The sequence below is a fragment of the Bombus bifarius genome, unplaced genomic scaffold, assembly GCF_011952205.1.
Source record: "Bombus bifarius isolate JDL3187 unplaced genomic scaffold, Bbif_JDL3187 scf7180000007966, whole genome shotgun sequence".
In the NCBI taxonomy this organism is placed as follows: Eukaryota; Metazoa; Arthropoda; class Insecta; order Hymenoptera; family Apidae; genus Bombus; species Bombus bifarius.
Genome location: NW_022884352.1, coordinates 3,298,848 through 3,319,241, shown reverse-complemented (window position 1 = coordinate 3,319,241; position 20,394 = coordinate 3,298,848). Strand labels below are relative to the sequence as shown.

General features: G+C 42.0%; 1 protein-coding gene across 5 annotated transcripts in view; it reads right to left on the bottom strand.

The window, feature by feature from the left end:
• Window positions 1-20,394, bottom strand: part of LOC117205139 (E3 ubiquitin-protein ligase Rnf220-like) — a 197,544-nt gene that overhangs the window by 166,744 nt on the left and 10,406 nt on the right. For all 5 annotated transcript variants that reach the window (XM_033443294.1, XM_033443274.1, XM_033443266.1 and 2 more), the window contains one exon: window positions 19,063-19,621. In XM_033443294.1, the coding sequence (XP_033299185.1) occupies window positions 19,063-19,552 (490 nt within the window). In that variant the 5' untranslated portion in view covers window positions 19,553-19,621. The remainder of the gene's footprint in view (window positions 1-19,062; window positions 19,622-20,394) is intronic.

Sequence of the window (20,394 nt, the reverse complement as noted above, 5' to 3'; positions counted from 1 at the left end):
TAACGTGATTTCAGGATCTCGTGCCGGGACAAATCGATACACGACATGCGCTTCTCTCTTGTAATTTTGTCACAGAATTTATAACATTACACCGTTAACTGTATTCTAAGGATTATACCTTGGAATTTCGCGGTTCGTTCTCTTGCGATCCAATCAAAAACTCTAGGATTCTTAATAGATGCACGTTGGTATGTGACCAACGAAACAATGCCTTAAGATACCTACAGTTAAAGAAGAAATATGCAAATTCAGTAGTAGATATAACATAAAAATTAACAACCACCAAAACCCACTAGTTACTCAATTACTCGACATGATGGATCAGATCCGCAGGCTAAAAAGACATTAAACATTAGATTCAACTAGAATCAAACATACGACAAACACTTGTTATTCAAGTTATAGTACCACGCCAAAATAATTTACTTATAATTCTCAATGAGAATTGATCGTAAAATTCTTCCAAATAAAAACTAAATTCTCTTGAGATTTCAATTTTTCATCGGCTATTCTACCGATAGTGGTAGACAAATTGGACATAGGACTTTCTCGCGAACCCTCTAGTGAAGAAATTACACGGTGTTCATCGAATTGTTCGAGAAGGGACTTACTTCGAACGCAGTAAATCGATCGTCTTGCAAATTTCTTCGGTGTATTTAGCAACTTCTTTGAACTGGTCGCGAAACAGATTGCAGACTTTTATACATTCGTGTGAAATTTAGAGATGGGGAAAAAGACACAAAGACGTAAAATATGGAAAGTAGGACGCTTGTCACACGTACTTTCCAATATCCCATTTATAATATCTTTCGTCTTGCTCTCACATCAGCAAAGAAAGAAAATTCGTAATGTCTGGAAGAAGACGTTTAACGTGAAATTGAAAGGAAAAATGATGGATCTCCAAACTGGAGATTCTTCTTTTTGGAAACATATAAATTGGCTGCAACATTTAATCGCGACCATAAAAATATAAATTTGCGTAAAAATCTTGATCTCGTTAGAAGCTCCCCTATTCGCGCAGAATCAAAAATCTGCGTTAATCGCAGTACGATAGGATTTGGTTATCATAATCGCGGATAACGTTATCGATCGACTATCCTTGACACAATGTCAGTCCCAAAGCATTGTACATAAAATTAGCCTGAAATAAGCCGCCTATTACGATCAAACTTCGACTATGTGCTTTCAATTGTGACGATTTCACTTTGACACAAACGATAATAATTATTGGTGAAATCCTGCTGAATAGAGCTTTCCTTCGAAACTCGCCTTCAACCCAAGTATCATAACTTTTATCTTTTACACGAGTGCACGGCAACATTTCTTAGAAATATGTAAATAGATCTTGTTACGAAGCGTAGCCTTTGTCTCTCCGCAACGTATCGTTGCAGTGACTGGCTATAAACAAGCGCATCGTTACGCGTAGCTGGCAACTTGGAAAAGCGTTGCGACCATGAAAAATTATATTGCAGAGCTAGGGAACGCAGACGAACGGCGGACAACACACGCGCCGAGTCCATCGAATAAATTTTTCCTAAAAATAGTTGTTCGTAAGAAACGTAACATTAAGCGTACAGTTTGCGACAAATAAATATAATACAAATAACGTAAATCGCACGAATGTGATTATCGTTGATAATAAATCGACTTGACCGATGAAAATGTTTTATCCTCCAAATCAGCTGGAACCTTATCGGCCGGTTATTCCTATGAAAAATTGCGATAAATTGGCAAAGTAATCGTAACAAGCGCATTCCGGTGTCGCGTAGAATTAACGATGAAAAAGGAGTAGTCGAGCAATAACTTATCTTGACTGTGCCTTTATAATTTATTTATTCGCGAAAATAATTAAGTATGATATTACAATGAAATAGCGAAGTTAAAATAGTTGTTCAAATCACGGCCAAACTGTACGCAAGACTCGAGACTAGTCTCGTGGTCCGACGCTTACAGTTTTCATATGTGGCGTTTGTTGGTGTCGAGGGCCAAGGGCAGGATCCTGATTGCCCTACGTAATGTAACGAAAGTGTAATGTCGGGCCATGTGCAAAGGTCAAGTGAAAACCTAACGGTTCGCTGTCAGTTAGTACGGAATGGCGTGGATTTGGGTATGGTCGTTGTCACAGCAGCGTGGTACCGTAAAAAGATCGCGGTATCAATTATCGAAGGCATGAAACATAGCCAGCGAGGTGGTTTCGTCATCGGCTCGTGGTTCACTGCATCGATCAACGATACGTCTTGGCCACCGATGCACGAAAAACTGAAATGGGAAGCTATCCCGTATGTAAACGATAAGAGCGTGACAGTAATAGGTGGCGTAACATTAACAGCTCTCGGTAGCGCTAACGATAATACCAATGGCAGTAACTGAGATGGTAGTAGAGGGGGGGGGACGGTAGTCGAGGGTTAGACAGTGACAAACCGCCTTGGCCCGCTGTGATTTCAGTTAATTGTCGGCGGGGCCATTTCTCACTGCATGGCTCGGCTTCTGCCCGGGCGACGACGTTGTAAATATCCCTAAAGGCGCCACGGGTAAAGGGCTAAAGGTAGAACGTCTTACTCCGGTAGGCTTAGTTTAGCCCGGCTTAACCTTTCGCTCGTAAGCCGTTTCTTCCTTTTCTCCTCGTCTTTTCTGAAAACGACCACTACCATGCCCATGCACGATACACCCAACTCCGCCGACTTCTCTTCACACACGCAATCCGCCTCGTTTAATATTTCATTCGTAATGTTTTCTAAATGACAGCTCTTTCTCCGCGCTTTCAACTTCTTTGTTTCTATTTTCTTTTCTCGCGTCCGAACGTAGGCTTATTCGAGTCGCGCACCGCAGTCTTCACCGTGTTAAAACGCAATCTCGAACTTTGTACGGAATAATTGGTCTCGTACGGTGACTCCAGTGTTCCGACGCTTATCGCGAAAGAATTTCACGCGTACATGGCGATACATACACATACCATGCTTTGCGTGTGTACGATAAATTGGATCGTCGAGACGAGTTGTTCGCTTTTGGAGAGGTCGTACGTGTATCCGAGCGACGAAATGAAAATTTATGAAAAAAGCAGTTGGCCAATTCGATCTCCGAATGGCTTAATTGCAGTCACCATTCCCTCGCTTCTCATTCTTACTGCTTACAACGGATTTTTATGGTAAAAAGAAACCCATTTGTTAAGGGATACCGAATACAAGTATTTGGAATGTGGATTAGGGGAAGTGGTGGAGCAGCGGCCCTTGGGAATCGTCACTCCAGGAAGAAAACCAAAGGAGGGCTAAAGCCAAAGAAGGGAAAGAGATACGAAGCTATCGAACGACCGAGCAATCTTGTTTCGACCTTCTAATAATACCAAATGTATCGGTCCTCGCTGGTATTTTTATGGCCCATCATATACACGCTCGAGTAGGAATACAATGCCTAATTCCTTAATCCCGCGTCTTGCCATGAAAAGAAATCACGTTCAATTTACATTATCGAGTTTAACCATCGTTTTCCTGTCTGATACGTATTTATTCAAAGAGTCAGCTGTAAAATGCCTTGTAAAATCTTCTTCGAACGATTGACCGTATCCTCGAACTCTAATATAAATATAAATCGAAATATAAATCACTGATTGGAAAAAGAGCATGGAAACTAGTAGTTAGCGAAGTATGTAAAAGGTAGCTAATTGACGGGAATAACGTTAAGGTTGCGTAAAAGCAAAAGACAAATTGCATAAGGAGCGAACATTAACCGAGGCAGGCAATTAAACTGATAGAGCATGAAACGAGAAAAATGAGCAACGAACGGTTGCCTTGCTAGTTAGCCATAAAACGCTGGTTGGTCGAGTGTCGTGACTAGTCGACCGCAGTTATTACGAACGAATATACGACACGTGGTTGTACCGCACGCCGCCGCGTTGTACGGGCTGATGGTGACAGTTCAATCCGAACTTCGGCGTTCGGCGGTCAGAAATGCTGGCCGCAAACCGCACGCGTGATTTCTGCCTCTCTTTGCCCCTACCCAATCACCGTCGTTTCTCCAATGGTATTTTCCATATGTTTTCACCTCTTTCGACTGGTCGTTGATATTATAAAATCATGTTGCATGAGTTTCGCTCCAGTAGGTACCCGTGTAATCTTATCGACTATGTTCCCAGATAGAATTTCGAGTCGCATTGCGGATTCGAAAGTACCTGGGATCCCTTCAATTTACCAGCAAAACAAATAATACGATTTAACGCGCGTTTCTTATCGAACGAGTTTCATTCCTTTTTGTTCTTTTTTCTCGTCGTTTTTGTCGTGTTTTTTCATTTACGGACGGTCGATCGCAGGTGTGCGTTGGTACGTACATTTACGAGGAACGCGCGTAGATAGTTGCACCAGCAAATCAGACGTTCGTTCGTCGAGCTCCGATTTCTTTGTCCTACGACTACTACGTACGCGCGAGTATCTGCGGAAATTAGCCCACAGGAAAAAAAAACTAGCTGCGTATCGCGTACAACGTATTAGTTCCGAGTTGACGTTTCACGCTCCTGACAGAGCTGCAGGCTCGAGCGCCTTATCTCCCCTTAGATCTTCTCAAATTTCTGTTTCGGCGATCAACACTCGTGTACTTTCAAGCCTGATTAATTTTACGAGCTCACAGCTTCGTGAAAGACGATCCTCTAATAGCTCTGACCAGTGCAATTCTCGTTCGTATCTCTTGGAATTTCTAAAGAAAGAGAAACAGAGGACAGCTCGGTCGGTCTGCAACGGGATTAGCGTAGAGTTCACGCGAACCAAACTGCAGACGTTCGTCGGTGGCGATCAGAAAGGCGAGCAAGTGGCCGTAGAAGTCGAAGTAACAAAGAGAAGGCGAACCGTTGTATCGTTTCAGACGGTAGTCGTACGATCGTTGTCCATATCGTATCACGCAGTTTTTACGCGCAGAGGAAGCGCGACGAATTTCAAACGAATCGGTTTACAGAAACGATATTAATTGATCGGTCAGCGCAGACTCGAGAAATGGAATATCGACATCAAAATTACAGGAAAGAGATACTTTTCGGCAATTTTCTAATCGTTCGCTATCTCTCGTAATTTCGAAAGAAAGAGGCAACGACGCCGCTAGTTTCACAAAGGAATTACTGGGAATTTCACGCCACGAACCAGTTTAAGGGAACGATATTAATTCGTCGGTGGCTGGCGCACCATGATCGACACACGTTCACGTGAATCGTGGTCCAGAACGAGGACGAGGAAGAGGAAGAGGAAGGCGGACTGGCACCGCAGTTTGCCAATTTCCCGCAGGCGTTGTGCGTAGGTGCGCGACCGGTTAACGGGTTGGGAGATGAAGTACGCGAACGAACGAGATTCGGAGAGAGGCGAAGCGGAGGCTGATGTGCGGTCGAACAGATTAATATGCGCGAGGCTCGCACGCTTCAAACCCCCGCAGGCCCTCCTCCGATTCTCCGTCCTTCGGTTTCAGCCGCGTGCTGCGCCCGCCGTCCTGTCGTCCTTTCATTCCTGCTCCCATTTGCGAAACATACAATACGTGCGTGAACACGTAGAACTACGTATGCTCGCGATTGTGCGAGCTACGAGTGCCCCGACCGTTTAGTAATTTCTGTCACGAGTCGAGTGTTCCGCACGGAACGTCAACGCGGCCCGTTATACTGCAAAACGCCTCTTCCTCTTTCCCCCTCCTCCCGCGCCCTTTCGCCTCTCTTTCTCGTTCTCTTCTCCCGTTTCAAACATCCTCTGACCCTATCCGCTGTCTCTGTCCTTCCATCGTTTCCTCCGTTTACGTATGCGCCGAGGTTTAGCGCGAATCCGTGGGACGCATCTCGGAGAAAATTCGCGGCTGCCAATGCGTCGCGGGTTACGCCGCACCAGTGACTCTCAAATCACCTCGCCTGCACATTTTGCAGTTTGATTTTCGTTCCGAATGTACACGGACGCGAAACAACGACGAATGTACGTACGTAAACGTTCGTTCTTCTTCTCTGGCTATGCTTTCCTTTTTATTCCACCGAACCTACCTTGTGTATCGAGCGTAGTGTACGTAATCGCAAAGTTTCTTTGAAAACAGCACGGGATCTGATAGAAGTTGGCGATTTTTAAGATTCGATGGAAGCCAGAGGAGAAATTCTTAAGTTTAGCAGAATCATTGGCTGGCGAAATACCAGCGAACGCTACTGAACTATACTGCTAGTCCAATTGGCGAGTGAAACCGATGGAAATAATACTGAGATATGCATAACGTTTCGAGTTGAGGGAAGCCCTACCATACGTAATTGCATTGAAATCAATCTTGTCGATTATACCGATACTGGAAACACGCGTTCCGAACGATTCTCCGAAGAATTCGTAACATCGCCATCGTCGTTTAGCGTGCGTTCGACGACTCTTTAAAACGTACCCATCCCTGCACACAGCGTCGAAGCTAAACTGGTTAACCCGAGACGTTAACCAGAAATAAAGCTACCATCGCTGAAAAGAACGAAGAAGAAAGAGCATCGCATCGCGATAAACCAGAACATCGAAGCTATCGTTTTTCGAGTCTGCAATGCGCAAAGATTGCGCTTGGGACATCGCGTAGCGAGTAAATCGGCGCGCAAACGGGTCCATCGATGCGTAACAGGATAATTGGGAGCCGGTGGCAGGATAACGTCTGTGGCTGGTGTACAGGTATCCGGGCCGATAGTGAATACAAAGGAAGACTTCTATATACGATAAAAGCCAACTCCTCCCTCACCACGCCCAAAACCTGGCAAAGAGGTTGCTACCTCAAGATCCACCCACGTAGCGGATGACTTTTCTCCCTCTCTCGACCGTGTGGCTGTGCTCGTTACACGGCGCGCGTTCCTCCGCGCCACCTTCGATGTCGACGAAGAGAAACTCGTCTAGGAGGCGGAGCATCTATTTCTATCCCGGGCAGAAGGTGGCGGGGGATCGTTAAACGAACGGCGGAAGCCGCGTCGCGCCGCGTCTCGACGCTGCAAAGACGAGCACGGAAAGAGTAGGAGCACGCGTAGGAGTTAGGTTAGCGGAGGAGAAGGGGAACGAACGATAGGAGATCGCCATTGCGCTTGTACGCGCATCTATGCGAATCCAGCCATCTCCTTCTTCCAAACTTCGTGCCAACCATCCGGAAATACAGTTACCAAAGGGGTGGCGGCCAACGCAAACCAGAAGAATACACACGATTTACTTTAACCGTCGCCGACGAGCTTAACCATGCGTTACCGCAAATATACAGCGAATGCGGCGAGGAACGTGCGACGGTACGGAAAAACGGTGCGATCGAGCGTGCTCGCTGTCTCAGCCAGCGAACATCGTGCCGATGTATTTAGGTCTTTTAAGAAACGTAGCAAGCTACGATTATTTTTATTGACGTTTTAAGACTCTGATACTTTGTATACGATTTTGTTGTACATCGTGAGACGTCGTTGGTCTTCGACGCGTCGTACCTTAGGTCCAGTCAGTCCGGAAGAAGAAATATCGAAACGTTAAAGATAATTGAGAGAACTCTGTGACAGGGTTGTTCGATTCAGCTTGCAAGTATCGCGTACTAGAACCGATAAAATAAACGAAATATCGATGTTGCTTGAACGATTCCTTTTCTTCCGATCATATCGTTTCTTCTTCGACCGTGTTCGTAAAAATGACCGACCGTTCGTATCGTTGCGAGTATTCGAGGGCCACGTTTCCAGGACTTTGTAGCAAACCTACGTATTCCGAATTATACCGTGCGTTCTACGATAAATTACAATCGTCATAAATGGGAAGATGTTCGAAGCGCCGTATAAATACGCGAAATACGAAGAAACCTAACGAGCTACGAGTAGCAACGAAACGACGAGAGACGAGGAAGGAAAGAAATCGATTACTGGCATAATCCGGTAAAGACGACCGAGGATCGACGAGCAGAGTAGCAGAAAGGAAAGGAAGAGCGTTGAGAGCAGAGTGTGCGGTGTCGAAAGAGGTAGTAGGGTTGACGCGCGCAGGACTATGTGGCAAGTTGGAAGGTGTAGGAGCGTAGGCTAAGCATGACAAGAAATACGCGTATCTAGAGAGCAAGACAAGCAAGCACGGTCCTTTCCATTGCGCAAGGATCCAGGCGGAGGAGTCTTTACCCAATGCACATGCAGCGCGTATATAGAGCTCCGCCTAGTTGGCTGCAGTTGAGAGGAGGAGGACGCTAAGTCTCAGTTATTTTACTGCACGCAACGCCGCCACCAATGCTGAGCTACCTTCCACTCTCCTACTTCTTCTCCCATTCCGAAGCTCGACTATATATACCCTATCACGAGGAGGAGCGTACTCGACGTCGCCGCAGTTGCAACTGCACCTGCTGCTCTTGTATAATAAATCGAACGTCTTTCTCACGGTTATCTTTCGTCTTTCTCCCCGTCGTAACGTTCTCTCGCTCCCCTCTTCCGTCCGTATCGTTCGGCTTCGTCCATTTTAGTAGGTACGTTTTACGCCAGCAATGGAACGAGAAACGCTATTCTCCCGGTTTACATAGCACGGAATAGTTGGAATCAGCGAGAAAAGAGAGGAGCGAGCGTGTATTTCTTAGGCACAAGTTCGGCCGAGTTTGTTGAAACTCGAAACGGTGTACGTACTGCGCGAAGAATGGTTGTCAACTTGAAACTCAAGGAGGACACGAGAAATAGTATACGTTGGGATATTCGATACAGTCGTGAATATTAAGTACTACTCGAGGTATAGATGGCTAGGCTGGTTATCACAACGCTCAGCGTGTACCCGTTTGAAACGTATATACTTGCGGACAAATGGTTTCCTCGAGACACCTAGACTGCGATCGAAGGAAACATCGAATCCGTGATGCAATACTCGCGTACGAGACTACATCGATACGCATTCTGCTAAGACGGTTTTCTATTTTTATCTCTGCGTAGAGATTGTAACGCGAAGCGAGTGCAACGATGGAAACGGGGTATTAAAAGGTATAAATATCGTCGTTCGGATCTTGGAAAGTAAATTAGGAGTATTAGTAAGTAAGTTAAGAGTAACCCAAGTTTGAAAAATGAATTCCAATAATTCCAGCTAGTCTTACACTCGACGATCTATCGAATTTTGTCAAAACCACATATTTTATTGTTTAATCTTTCGATCAGATCAGATAGCGTTAAGAAAGACTGTTCGTAAAATTTTGCCAGCTAACTCTCATAATCGGGAAAAACTGGAAGCGAAAAGCGGAATGATTTATTAAGATTTATCACACGATCGATTAAAAGACGTTGTTAAAAATAACGTTGTACGTTCTTTTGCGAAAAGTACGTATGGCACGGACGAATTAACACGGATATTCCATTCTATCCAAGAAATCCGTTACGCTACGTTTCCTCTATTACAATTATCGCAAATACCCATAACCGAGTATCGACAACTCATTACGAGGAACTTTCCAGCCGTCCGCAGCGAGAAAAGGCGCGTAACGCGAAACTCATTATGATGCGTGAATAACGAGCCGCAGTATAGATTACCGGATTCCAAACGAAGTAGAATTATTGAGTTACAAATGACCAGCATTCCACCAGCTGCTGCTTAACCATCGTGTGACCATAGCAGATATTCGTCGTAAACGACCGCGCGATTTACCGTTTCCAGTCTTTTCAGGATATTCGTTGACCTAATTCAACAAATAAGACGTTCTACCACCGATTCGTTTAATTATCCTAATTGCTGCACTTTTCTATTTATCATCCTCACGAGTTGCAGAAATTTACGCTACTCGCACTTGTGTAAATCCATATGCTGCGATTTTAACGAATTCCCCTGTTATCCATGTCACAGGTAGCTACGTAACGAAAGAGACAGCTATGTCAGAAAAGTTTATACGAACTTTTACGTCCGTCTATCTAAGAAATTGTTCATCGTAGCTGCAATATCCTCGTCTTTGTCTATCTCGTTCACCGAATACGTTACAATCTCGTTATTGGTTGGACCCGTTTTATCTTTCGCTGCAAATTTCCCGAACAATCCAATACGTACACCAACAATATCGCTATTTGTCGTACGAATCTCTCGCTATCTTTAATCACAGCAAATGTCTCGTACGTAATTCTCCTCGTTCTATTAATTATTTTTCACGGATGTAACTTTTCCTTCCTTTTCTATATACAGGGTGGTCGGTAACTGGTGGTACAAGCGGAAAGGGGGTGATTCTACGCGAAAAAAGAAGTCGAAAATATAGAATAAAAATTTTTCGTTCGAGGCTTTGTTTTCGAGAAAATCGACTTTGAATTTTCGCTCGGCACGCCTGCGGTAAGTTATAACGGATCTCAAAGTCGATTTTCTCGAAAACAAAGCTTCCAGCGAAAAATGTTTATTCTATATTTTCGACTTCTTTTTTCACGTATAATCACCCCCTTGCCGCTTTTACCACCAGTTACCAACCACCCTGTATATGTATATACTAACTCGGTATACACTAACTCGCTTGCGATCGCGTCCGTTTGTTTATACTGGTCGGGGGGGGGGGGGGGAAGGTCGAAAAATTTGAATTTGTCTTAGATCGACGGTTGCCCATAACGGTGGCTTTCTTTTGTTCGGAGTTTGTCTATCTATATGTCTCGTGCGTCAAGGCTGCGTCCGTGTTCCGAGGCGCAACAACACACGAGTCGCTCTCCATCCGCCTCGTCCTGTGACTCATGTGCCGCTACATGTATATACGCACACACACAATGATTGTAATGCTACGTTAACGTGTTAGGTGTATACATATGAAACGCGATACTTTCCAACAAGAATTCCACGGTTCCGCTTTATTGTTCCGCATGAGTGATTGGTAATTGGCTGCACCGCGTCTGCAATGTCGCCGTGCTCTCTCATCGAACACAAACGAACAGAAGGACAATGGTCAGACATGAGATTGGTACGGGCCATAAGGCACCCTCTGTCTCTCTTTGACAATCGAAAAAATGCAATTAAAAATTTGAACGGTAATATAGGTCAGAGACACAGCGACCCTCGTCATCAAGCGTCCATTTCCCACCCTTCCGCCCTTTCGATCATGCGCGTTTCTATTCCTGTATTTTATAACCTGGCACAGGCCAATTTTTTCGGCAATACGCGCCATCAAAGCGCACGCTCGACAGCGATGTTCCTACGACTAGTCGATTTCGATCGATGTAACGATTATGGTATTAGACGTACTCTATTGTTCGCAATTATTGCACCGATAATCCACCGGTCCATCTTTTGAATAATTAAAATTTAAGACACCCGCAATTTCTAATTAAGAACACAATGGAAATACAGCGTTTCAGTTCGCAGCGATGTTACAGTCACTGCTCGATTTCGATCATTAAAATCATCGTGATATCAGATACACACTATTGGTCATAATTATTCGAATTACCTATCGATAGTCGATGGCCGTTTCTTCGGTAATTATATCTCGAAACGCGTGCAATTTCCAACTAACAATCAAGATAGAGTATCGTTGCGATAAAAAATGAAGAAAGAAATTAGCTGGAAAATTTTGGAAACACTCGTTCTCACTGGTCTGATAGTTCTAGCGTTAATAAGCGTCGTTCTTATTGAGGACAACAGCGTACGACTACGTAATTTCACACCTGCAGTTATGAAACGAAGCGAGAGACCTTCGCAGTATCAATCTTGCACGTTCGTTTCATTAGAATCGTTTACGGTGTTCGAAACAGGTATGCAGGCACTTGGATTAATTATTTTCACCGTGACGAGAACTTAATAAAATTAGAAATAAATAAAACTGCGCTGGTTCTACCCTTTGCATTTAAAATTGCATTTACACGTAAATATAAATGTAAATGTACGACGAGTCACAACGAGCGTTCCTTTATCCGCGTTTTATATATTTCTGTGGCTTTCCCATAAATTCCCATAAACGCAGAAAAGATCCGCACTCAATCGCCGTAGCTACGTACGTTTGAAAGAAAGCAAGGCGAAATTGAAAAATTATCTACCGACGTACATATGTCGAAGGATTACGATCCGCTAGGTTTTCGTTAAGCTGTCCATCTGCACGGTTTTATCGTCGTTTCGCGCACGGAAGCAGTTACCCTCATTTGTATTCCTTGAGCGAGCGGCGAGCCATGCCGCGATTTACTATCACGTCCTACGAATTATTTGATAATCAAATTTTTCCACCCTCCTCCCTTATCTCGGGAGAAACGACCGGAAGGGTGCACGTCGTTCGGACCTTTTACAATGATTTCTCTATTTTACGGTGGTTGCGTGAGAAGGCCATTAGGAATACCGTGTAAACGTGCCATGAAAGCGATTTCAACAATGGCCAGCCGCTTGCACGCGAGACACGTTGTCAAAATTAATTCTTCTGCAATTCGACTAGCGAACGTTCTCTCGGATCGTTGTCTTCGCTCGCCATCTAAACGAACGAATGAGACTCGATCGTTCTATTATCTTTTATCTTGTAGTAGATCTTTTCTTCTTAAATTAGTTTATTAGAAATGTCCTTTTCTATTTGTATAATCTGCCTAACGACGAGAAACGTTATTATCCGTAAAATACGATACCTGTCCACGTACATTATCATTTACCATATTCCAGCGAAATATTCCGCCGAAATATACAAATTTATTCAAGTTATTCACCGGCGAATTACGCAAGAAGCATTAAAATCGAACTTTATCTTCCGTTAAACGGTACAATGTACCTATTTCGCTGTATAATAAAAAAAGAAAAAAAAAAAAAAAGGAATTATAAGAGCACCGAGTAGCAGCGAGATAGGAACAAATTTATACTGTTGTCCGGCTATTTGATTTTTCTGTTTTGTTTTTTTTTTTTTTTTTTTTTTTTTAGTTTCTTATCAAAAGCACATATTACTCTGAGACTTATTACCTCTGTTCTATAGCGTACATAATTCCATCGTCACACGTGTACAAAAATCTACAATGATATATACGGACGATGCTCGTATGTTTTTGTCAAGTTGTACTTTCGGTAGCTCTACGTACGTTCATTTGTAGAATTATAATATTTATAATACGTTATGCGATATTATATAGCAAATTATTCTTTACGGTTGCGAGGCACAAAATGGAAATTCTGTAACGCGTTATTCTTTCAAAGAAAAAGCGAGAATAAACGTAACGACATTGAAAATTAGCGAATTATACAGTGGCGAGATCCTAAAGCGACAAAGTAATTATTATAACGACGAATAACGTGAAATTCTCTAATTTTTCCACCACCAAAAATTTCATTTTCCGATACGTGAAGATGTTACGAAAAAAAAACAAACATATATACATATATATATATATATATATACACATACACTTAATACTTGGAACGTATAAAATTCCTACGAAATTCAACCCGATAAATTCGCGTCACGTCTTTCGATAGCAGCGCGAAACAATCAAACGAAAATTAATCTGTAATAATAAAACAATAAAATAAAACACAGCCCCTCGTTATTCACTCGGACATTTCACGGAAATATGCACGGATCATGTGTATGAACGATCGACTACAAGCTGCGTTTTCACACAAAAAAGTGCAAAGTGCACCGCGTGCATCACATAAATGACAGGGGGCCGTGACACTCGTGCTCGTATATCAGTGAACTGTCCAATCGCGTGCTTTTTATGTTTGTATAAAAACAACAAGGTAATACGCGATAAAAAGATACGTACGCAAGGATTTTAAATTCCGTTATGTCAACTAAATTCCAAAAATATTTGAATTAATATACGTTGAGAGCCTCGAAATGCTAGCTAATTTTATTGAAAATCGTATTAAATATATTCCAAAACAGTGTAGATATAGCTACAACGTATCAAACTGTACGATAAAATAGTTGATCGTTTCAACATTGTGAAAAAATGGTACAAGTAGCAGAGAAATGATCGACGACACAGTTATAAGTGAAAGAAACGTTTGCTTGATTCAGACGCGAAAGTTGTATGTGCTTTTTGAAACAAATTTCGCGATGACAAGATACGTACGCAAGGATTTTAAATTTCTTTATGTCAACTGAATTCCAAAATTGTTGGAAGCCTCGCAATGCTAGCTATTTTTATTAAAAATCGTATTAAATATATTCCAAAATAGTGTAGATACAGCTACAACGTATCAAACTGTACGATAAAATAGTTGATCGTTTTAACGTCGTGAAAAAATGGTACAAGTAGCAGACAAATGATCGACGACTCAGTTATAAGTGAAAGAAACGTTTGCTTGATTCAGACGCGAAAGTTATATGTACTTTTTACGGACAAATTTCACGCCGATTATACGACCGATTATTAAAAAAAAATCGCGTTAAGGATAAATTATTCCGCTAGTCTTTGCATGATAGAGAACGTGCGCGTTACTAGGACGATTTTACAGTAAAATCGTATAAACGCCAGAATACGTCAATCATTCTTTAATGCGAATGAATTTTAGGTAACCGAGGCTAAATCAGTATGGGCCAATAACGTTGATCGTTAACGAAGCACGGCGTGCATCAGTGTTAAACTAATGTACCACCTTGCCAATGAGAAATTGTATGAACATCCACAGACGTTGGCTGTATTTGACGTTGCAAATTTTCTGCGAAAGACACACGGTACATACAGCGCTGTATAAAGTTTAAACGGATCGAACGAACCCTGCTTTAACACTAAACTACATTTATATACTTGACGCAATTGCAAAAGCATAGAAACCGATTGCAAGTAAAATTCGGTTTTGATGTTCGAGATGTTACGAGCCTCGAAAACGAGATCGATGTCACAGCTGCTTTCCAACACAGTTTCTTACGTTTTAGGGAAAAAATTGAGCGAAGGATCGTGTTTCTTACGAATTCGAATTCTACGAAAAAAGCAAGCCGATATCTCGTTGCCATAGGGATGACTATGCTTTTAACAGAGAATCGCGGGAAATACGAATATACGCGCGGATTTTTGCACGTAACCGACGCGAAATGTTAATGATAATTGAGCAAAGGTAACCGATAATATTTCCAACGCGAACTGAAAATCGTATAAAACGATGATGATCTTATTATTGGGATCAACGTGGAAAAACACGGTTATGCTAAAGTTACGGTATAATCTACGCGCAATCAGCGTAATGCCACATTTCTGCAAAAGTTACACAACGGAATTAGCGAAAAATACAAATAGCTATAAAATTCGTGTACAATCAGTTGTTCGAATAGTATATCAGAGTAGCGCGTGAATTTTATACCGAATCGTCGTAATACGCGGATGCATACGAGGATGTGTACACGTACACGCGCACGTACACGCGCACGCATCACGCATTTGCCGTAGTCGACCGATGTCTGTACATAGTTCGGTTTGCCGCCGGGAGAAGAGGTAAAATCGTCCCGTTTGGCAGACTGTTTGAACGTTTTGCGACGAGTTTATTCGAGTTATCAATTTCCTGACAAATATCTGCATTTCCGTGCTCATATTTCATATCTCTCTTACTCCGCCCTTTCGCTTTTTTTTTTTTTTTTTTGATCCTTTTTAGCCCCTGTTCCACGATCACACTATAATCGATTTGATTTCGATAGAAAATTCCAAAGCCGTTTCTTCTCGCGCGACCATCGCTCGTCACTTTGATAGAAAAATGTAATTAATCGATAGCATTTATGGATTTCGTTCGTAAGTAGAAATATCTTTGTACTGTGTATTATATTTATTCTCAAGCTAATATCACTATGCCGCCTAATGAAATATTGAGATTCAAATGATACGGATATAATTTGGACAAACATATATCCGATAAAATATATAACAAAATATAAAGAAAATAATGCGATTTAGTTGGATAAAATGTTTACGAAAAATGATTAATTCATCGTTTCTACTACTCTGACAACTCTAAATCTCATTTTACTTTAAACAGAAAAACCTAACAGATCTTCCCTTTATTTCGCTATACTTTATCGAAATATTTCGTCCGTTTGTAAATCTTTGTAGATTGCTCTCAAGTCTCTTTATAAATCTTTTTCTCGTCTAATTATAACACAGGGCAGAAATAATGCTTACCCGTAACGGAATATGATAAATCATGGGTATCACCAAAAGGTCGATGATTACGCGTATAGTTATACATAGCCAGCATACTAATATTAATTGCAGATTTTTCTGCGCCGTCAGATCCAAATAGAGGCGTAATGTAAATTCGCGAATGGAGTAGCAAATGACTATTTACCATGATTCCCTGTCAATCGTGATTATGAACATATTTCATGCGTAGGTATCGATACATTGAAACCCCCTTCTGGAGCGCGGCTACCAAAAAGGGCGGGCGGCTATGCGAGCATTTACGATGCAGCGTTGCGTTTAAAACTCACACCAACAGCTCACAGGCGCACGATCAAATTATTTGCTGATCATTTCACGATTTTCCCCACAAATTCTCCAACTCTATACGTAGATTACGCAATTAATTTCTACCAGTTAAAAAAAAATCTTCACGCGCGTACACACGTCGATATCGTCTTAACGTTATACCGCGTAATAGCGCGCAACTACGAACGTTATTTTCGTCGTTTCGTTAAATCAACAACCTCGTCGTCAATTTTCTCTTAGTTTTCTTCGATTCTTTTCCATCCGTTCGCAGAATGATTACGTTTATTTGTGCCGGCTATGATCCATCGAGAGGTAGAATTTCAGATTTGCAATTGCGAAAGCACGCGAATTTGCAAGAGAACCGATATGTTTGGAAATAATTAACAGATATCCAGTTAAGTGTACACACGGCTGAAAATTATCAATGGTCTAATGGCGTATCTGGATTACAGAAAGCCGGTAAACGAAAGCAGACGATGTTAGAAGCCCAAGTGTTGTTCCGGGAATACGTAGTTGCGCAAGTCTGCGACACCCTGTATACGAGACAAGAACGCTATGCAGCGTGCGAAGCTTTATTAGAAGCAAGTTTATACTACGGGCTTAATTATTGCAAAACGCAGAGGAAAGTACAGTTGGGCGAGGCGCGCGTAAAAATCTACAAAAGTTGGGAAAAAAGGATCTTCAATTCGAAACCGCTTGAGTGCAGTTTTGCGGAATCGGTGTCCCTTCTGAAACGCAGACTCGCCGCCACAAAGTGAATATCGACTAATTAGCGACGCGGCTAACGTCATAGGGTTCGCCACGGTCAAAGGACATCGTTATCCTGGCGCTGAACCATTCGAAAAATAAACCTAAAAAGTCTGCTGCTTGACGCCAAGGTTGCACACCTTCGACCTTTTCCAACCCCTTTTTTTTTTTCTCGTCTCGCAATCAAACGAAAATTAGCTGCGGTGGAACGAGCAGACAGCCGGCGAAAGAGGAAGAAAGAGAGGAAAAGAGAGTTACAGGAAAAGCTGACCGCTACGTGCTGTTTTCGGTTTTAATAAGAGAAAGAATTTACAGAGCGAAAACTGTTTGGTCGACGAAAGGACAAAGTACTTTCTTCGAACGCAAAGTGCAAAGAGGATGAACGATAAAAATCTCGCCAAATGCTGGATGAACGTTGAGCTCGAGAGAGAGAGAGGGGGGGGAGAGAGAGAGTAGCGAAAAAAAAAGAAAAGAAAGAATGGTTCACCGCGAGAATCGTATCCGAGAAAAATGAATGGCTCTATCTTTCGGTAATTAAGACTGTACCGAAAAATAAGCAAACACATGGAAACAAAGCCCGCGTGAGCTTTCAGACGCGACACAGCTGTTGCGCCCCTGAGAATTCAAATAAACGACTTAGGTAGATTAAGCATACAAATCTTCGTGGTTCCTCCTCTGCAAATTCCTATATACGTTTCAGCTGCTCTTTGTATATACATAGAACGTTTGTCAACATAAAAATCATGAAACCTACCGGCTGCGTTGTTAGATGTAGCAAGATACTCTTTTATTATTCGAATGCGTTTCAACGCCACCGATGTTACGCTTATTCGTTTCGTTTAATTTATCATTCGTATAACTTACACGCGATAAAGAATTTTTTCATCTGTCATTTATCCGACACAGAATCTGCTACGGTACTACAAAAACTAAATACGAATATTCAATATCGAATATGAATATGTATGAATATGAATAATCATCAATCTCCGCTGAGAGAAATCTTAGGTTTCTAGAAGAGTTTCAAGGTAGGAGAACTAACGATGTCTATCCATAGATATTACACGAGACACTGGCAAAACGAACTCGAGACGATATCGTAGCTAAAACACGGTATTTAAAATGTAAAGGAACATGCATCGTCGCGTTACATGTATTAAAGAGAAAATATTTATTAATTGTAATATCGTGGATAAATGTTTCATCGAGTGAAAACGCAAAAACAATGCAGCATTAAATATTTACGCGCGCGATTATCTTTTCAATTATACTTTTAATCCTTTAATCGTTTCGTTCTTTTTGTTCCCTTTTTTATTACGTAATTAAACGCCTAACTTCTTTTAAGAAAGAGGATAGAACATAGAGTTAAAAGCACAGGATCTTTTTCTATGCTAGTTGCGATTCCATTATATTCGAAACACCGAGGATCGTAAGACCGTGTCCAATAATACAAGTGTCAAAAAAATATTGAGAAAGAGAACAAGAAAAATATTAGACAGATAGGGATAAAGAAGATCTAGAGAGTAACTACAAGAGCGAATAATCTCGTGAACGGATTGCGGATTTTTATGCATTGAAATTCACTTTCTTACGGATACGATCAAGAAAACTGAAGCTAAACGTCTTCCTCGCAAATCGACTGTCACAACAACTTCGCGTTGAACGTTTTATATATTTTTACATATTACGCACGCTTGATAAATGACATACAGTGAGAGTGTAAACGAATCAGTGATATTAACGATAAAGCTACCCACGACTAAAGTACAAAACTTGTTTCAAAGAAATTAGAGTGCAAGAAATAGAACAGTCTACCATACTACTCTTCACGCAAAAATTATTCGTAAGAGTACACCATTACAAATCTATGAATTACGAATTATTCGTTTCGGTGACGCTGGTAGTTGCAGCGTTAACCGACTCAGACGCGATGGAAACTACGTTTTACACGTTGATCGGTACTTAAATTTGCCACAAATGCACAAAAATCCGCAACTGTTGCCAGAAGAAGGGAAAAACGAGTAAAGCGGACTCACGTCGATACGGTCGTCCCTCCTCGGGCGTAGATCTTTCCGTGTTCTCGGACCCAGGCGTGGCATTCGCATCGCGATCCTCGTCCTCCGGAGTGGTGCCGCGATTAGGAACCGAACCGGTTCCGGTCCCTGTAGGCGATCGGCTGGTAGAGCCAGCGGGACTCTGCGGTGCGACTTCCTGTGCCGCTGCCGCGCTCGCACCTCCTCCGACGCCTCCGACGCCTCCGACGCCTCCGATGCTCGCCGACGCTCCAGAAACAGAGACGACGGCGCCTCCGCTGGCCGAGGACAACGACGAAGGCGAGAACATGTTCGACATGCTCGACAATGAGCCGATACTTGGCAAACCGGAACCGGTGACCGGGCCGTTTCCTGTTTCCACTTTCAGACACTTGCTCGGCGGAGCGAAAGCCGATGGCCCCAGGGGCCTGAACCCTCCGAACGGTAAACGGTGATCCAGAGGGTGCAAAAATTGCGGCGGCAAGTGGAGCATATGATGGAGGCCGTAACCCAGAGAAGCCGCAGTGCTGAACGGCACTTGGAGATCCTTCGAGTCGGTCACCTGGACAATAAAGAAGAATATCATTAGTCACGGAGAGATTGTTATGGGATAAATACACTACCGTGAAAAAGTGGTTGGATCGTTAGTTGATTTTGATAGACTGTAGTAGCTTAATTAGAAAATTAGGCGTAGACTGTGTTATTCTTGTAACTTGCGATTGTTAGATCGTAGATACTTACACAAATTTATATTTTTATGCTTACACGGAACTGGGTTACCATCACACGTACAAGCGGGCATAAAAGTTATCGTCAATAACTTATTAACTATCAGACAAGCAACATTGTAGCTAATTAAAGTTTAGTTGTAGGAATTAATGTAAGGAAAAATGTTTGGAATCTTAGAACGCGTATCTCAAGCTCGCAGCTTATTTAAATATTATTTTTTACTTAATTAACCAGTTTATTAACAAACTTGGAATAATTAAACTCTTTCAAGTTTATAGCTAGCGTGTAATAACTGGTATGAACGAAATTGCCGTTTATAGAATATTTTAAATATTAATTATTCTACATAATATAATGTAATTAAAGGTTTTAATATTAAATTTACTCACTACACGAATCGTTTCAAATTTCTGCTTTGCAATTCATAATTGAAGAAAGGAAACGCTTCTAATTGGATATTACGACCGTACGTTAATTATCTGATACGGTACTGTGTAGAAATCTTACGCCAATTTACTTCATATATTTTTAGGAAACGTTTCTTACTTAAATGGTTTTTCCTCTATCTTCATGATCGTTGCTCATAAATTTTTCCAAAGTTCCATC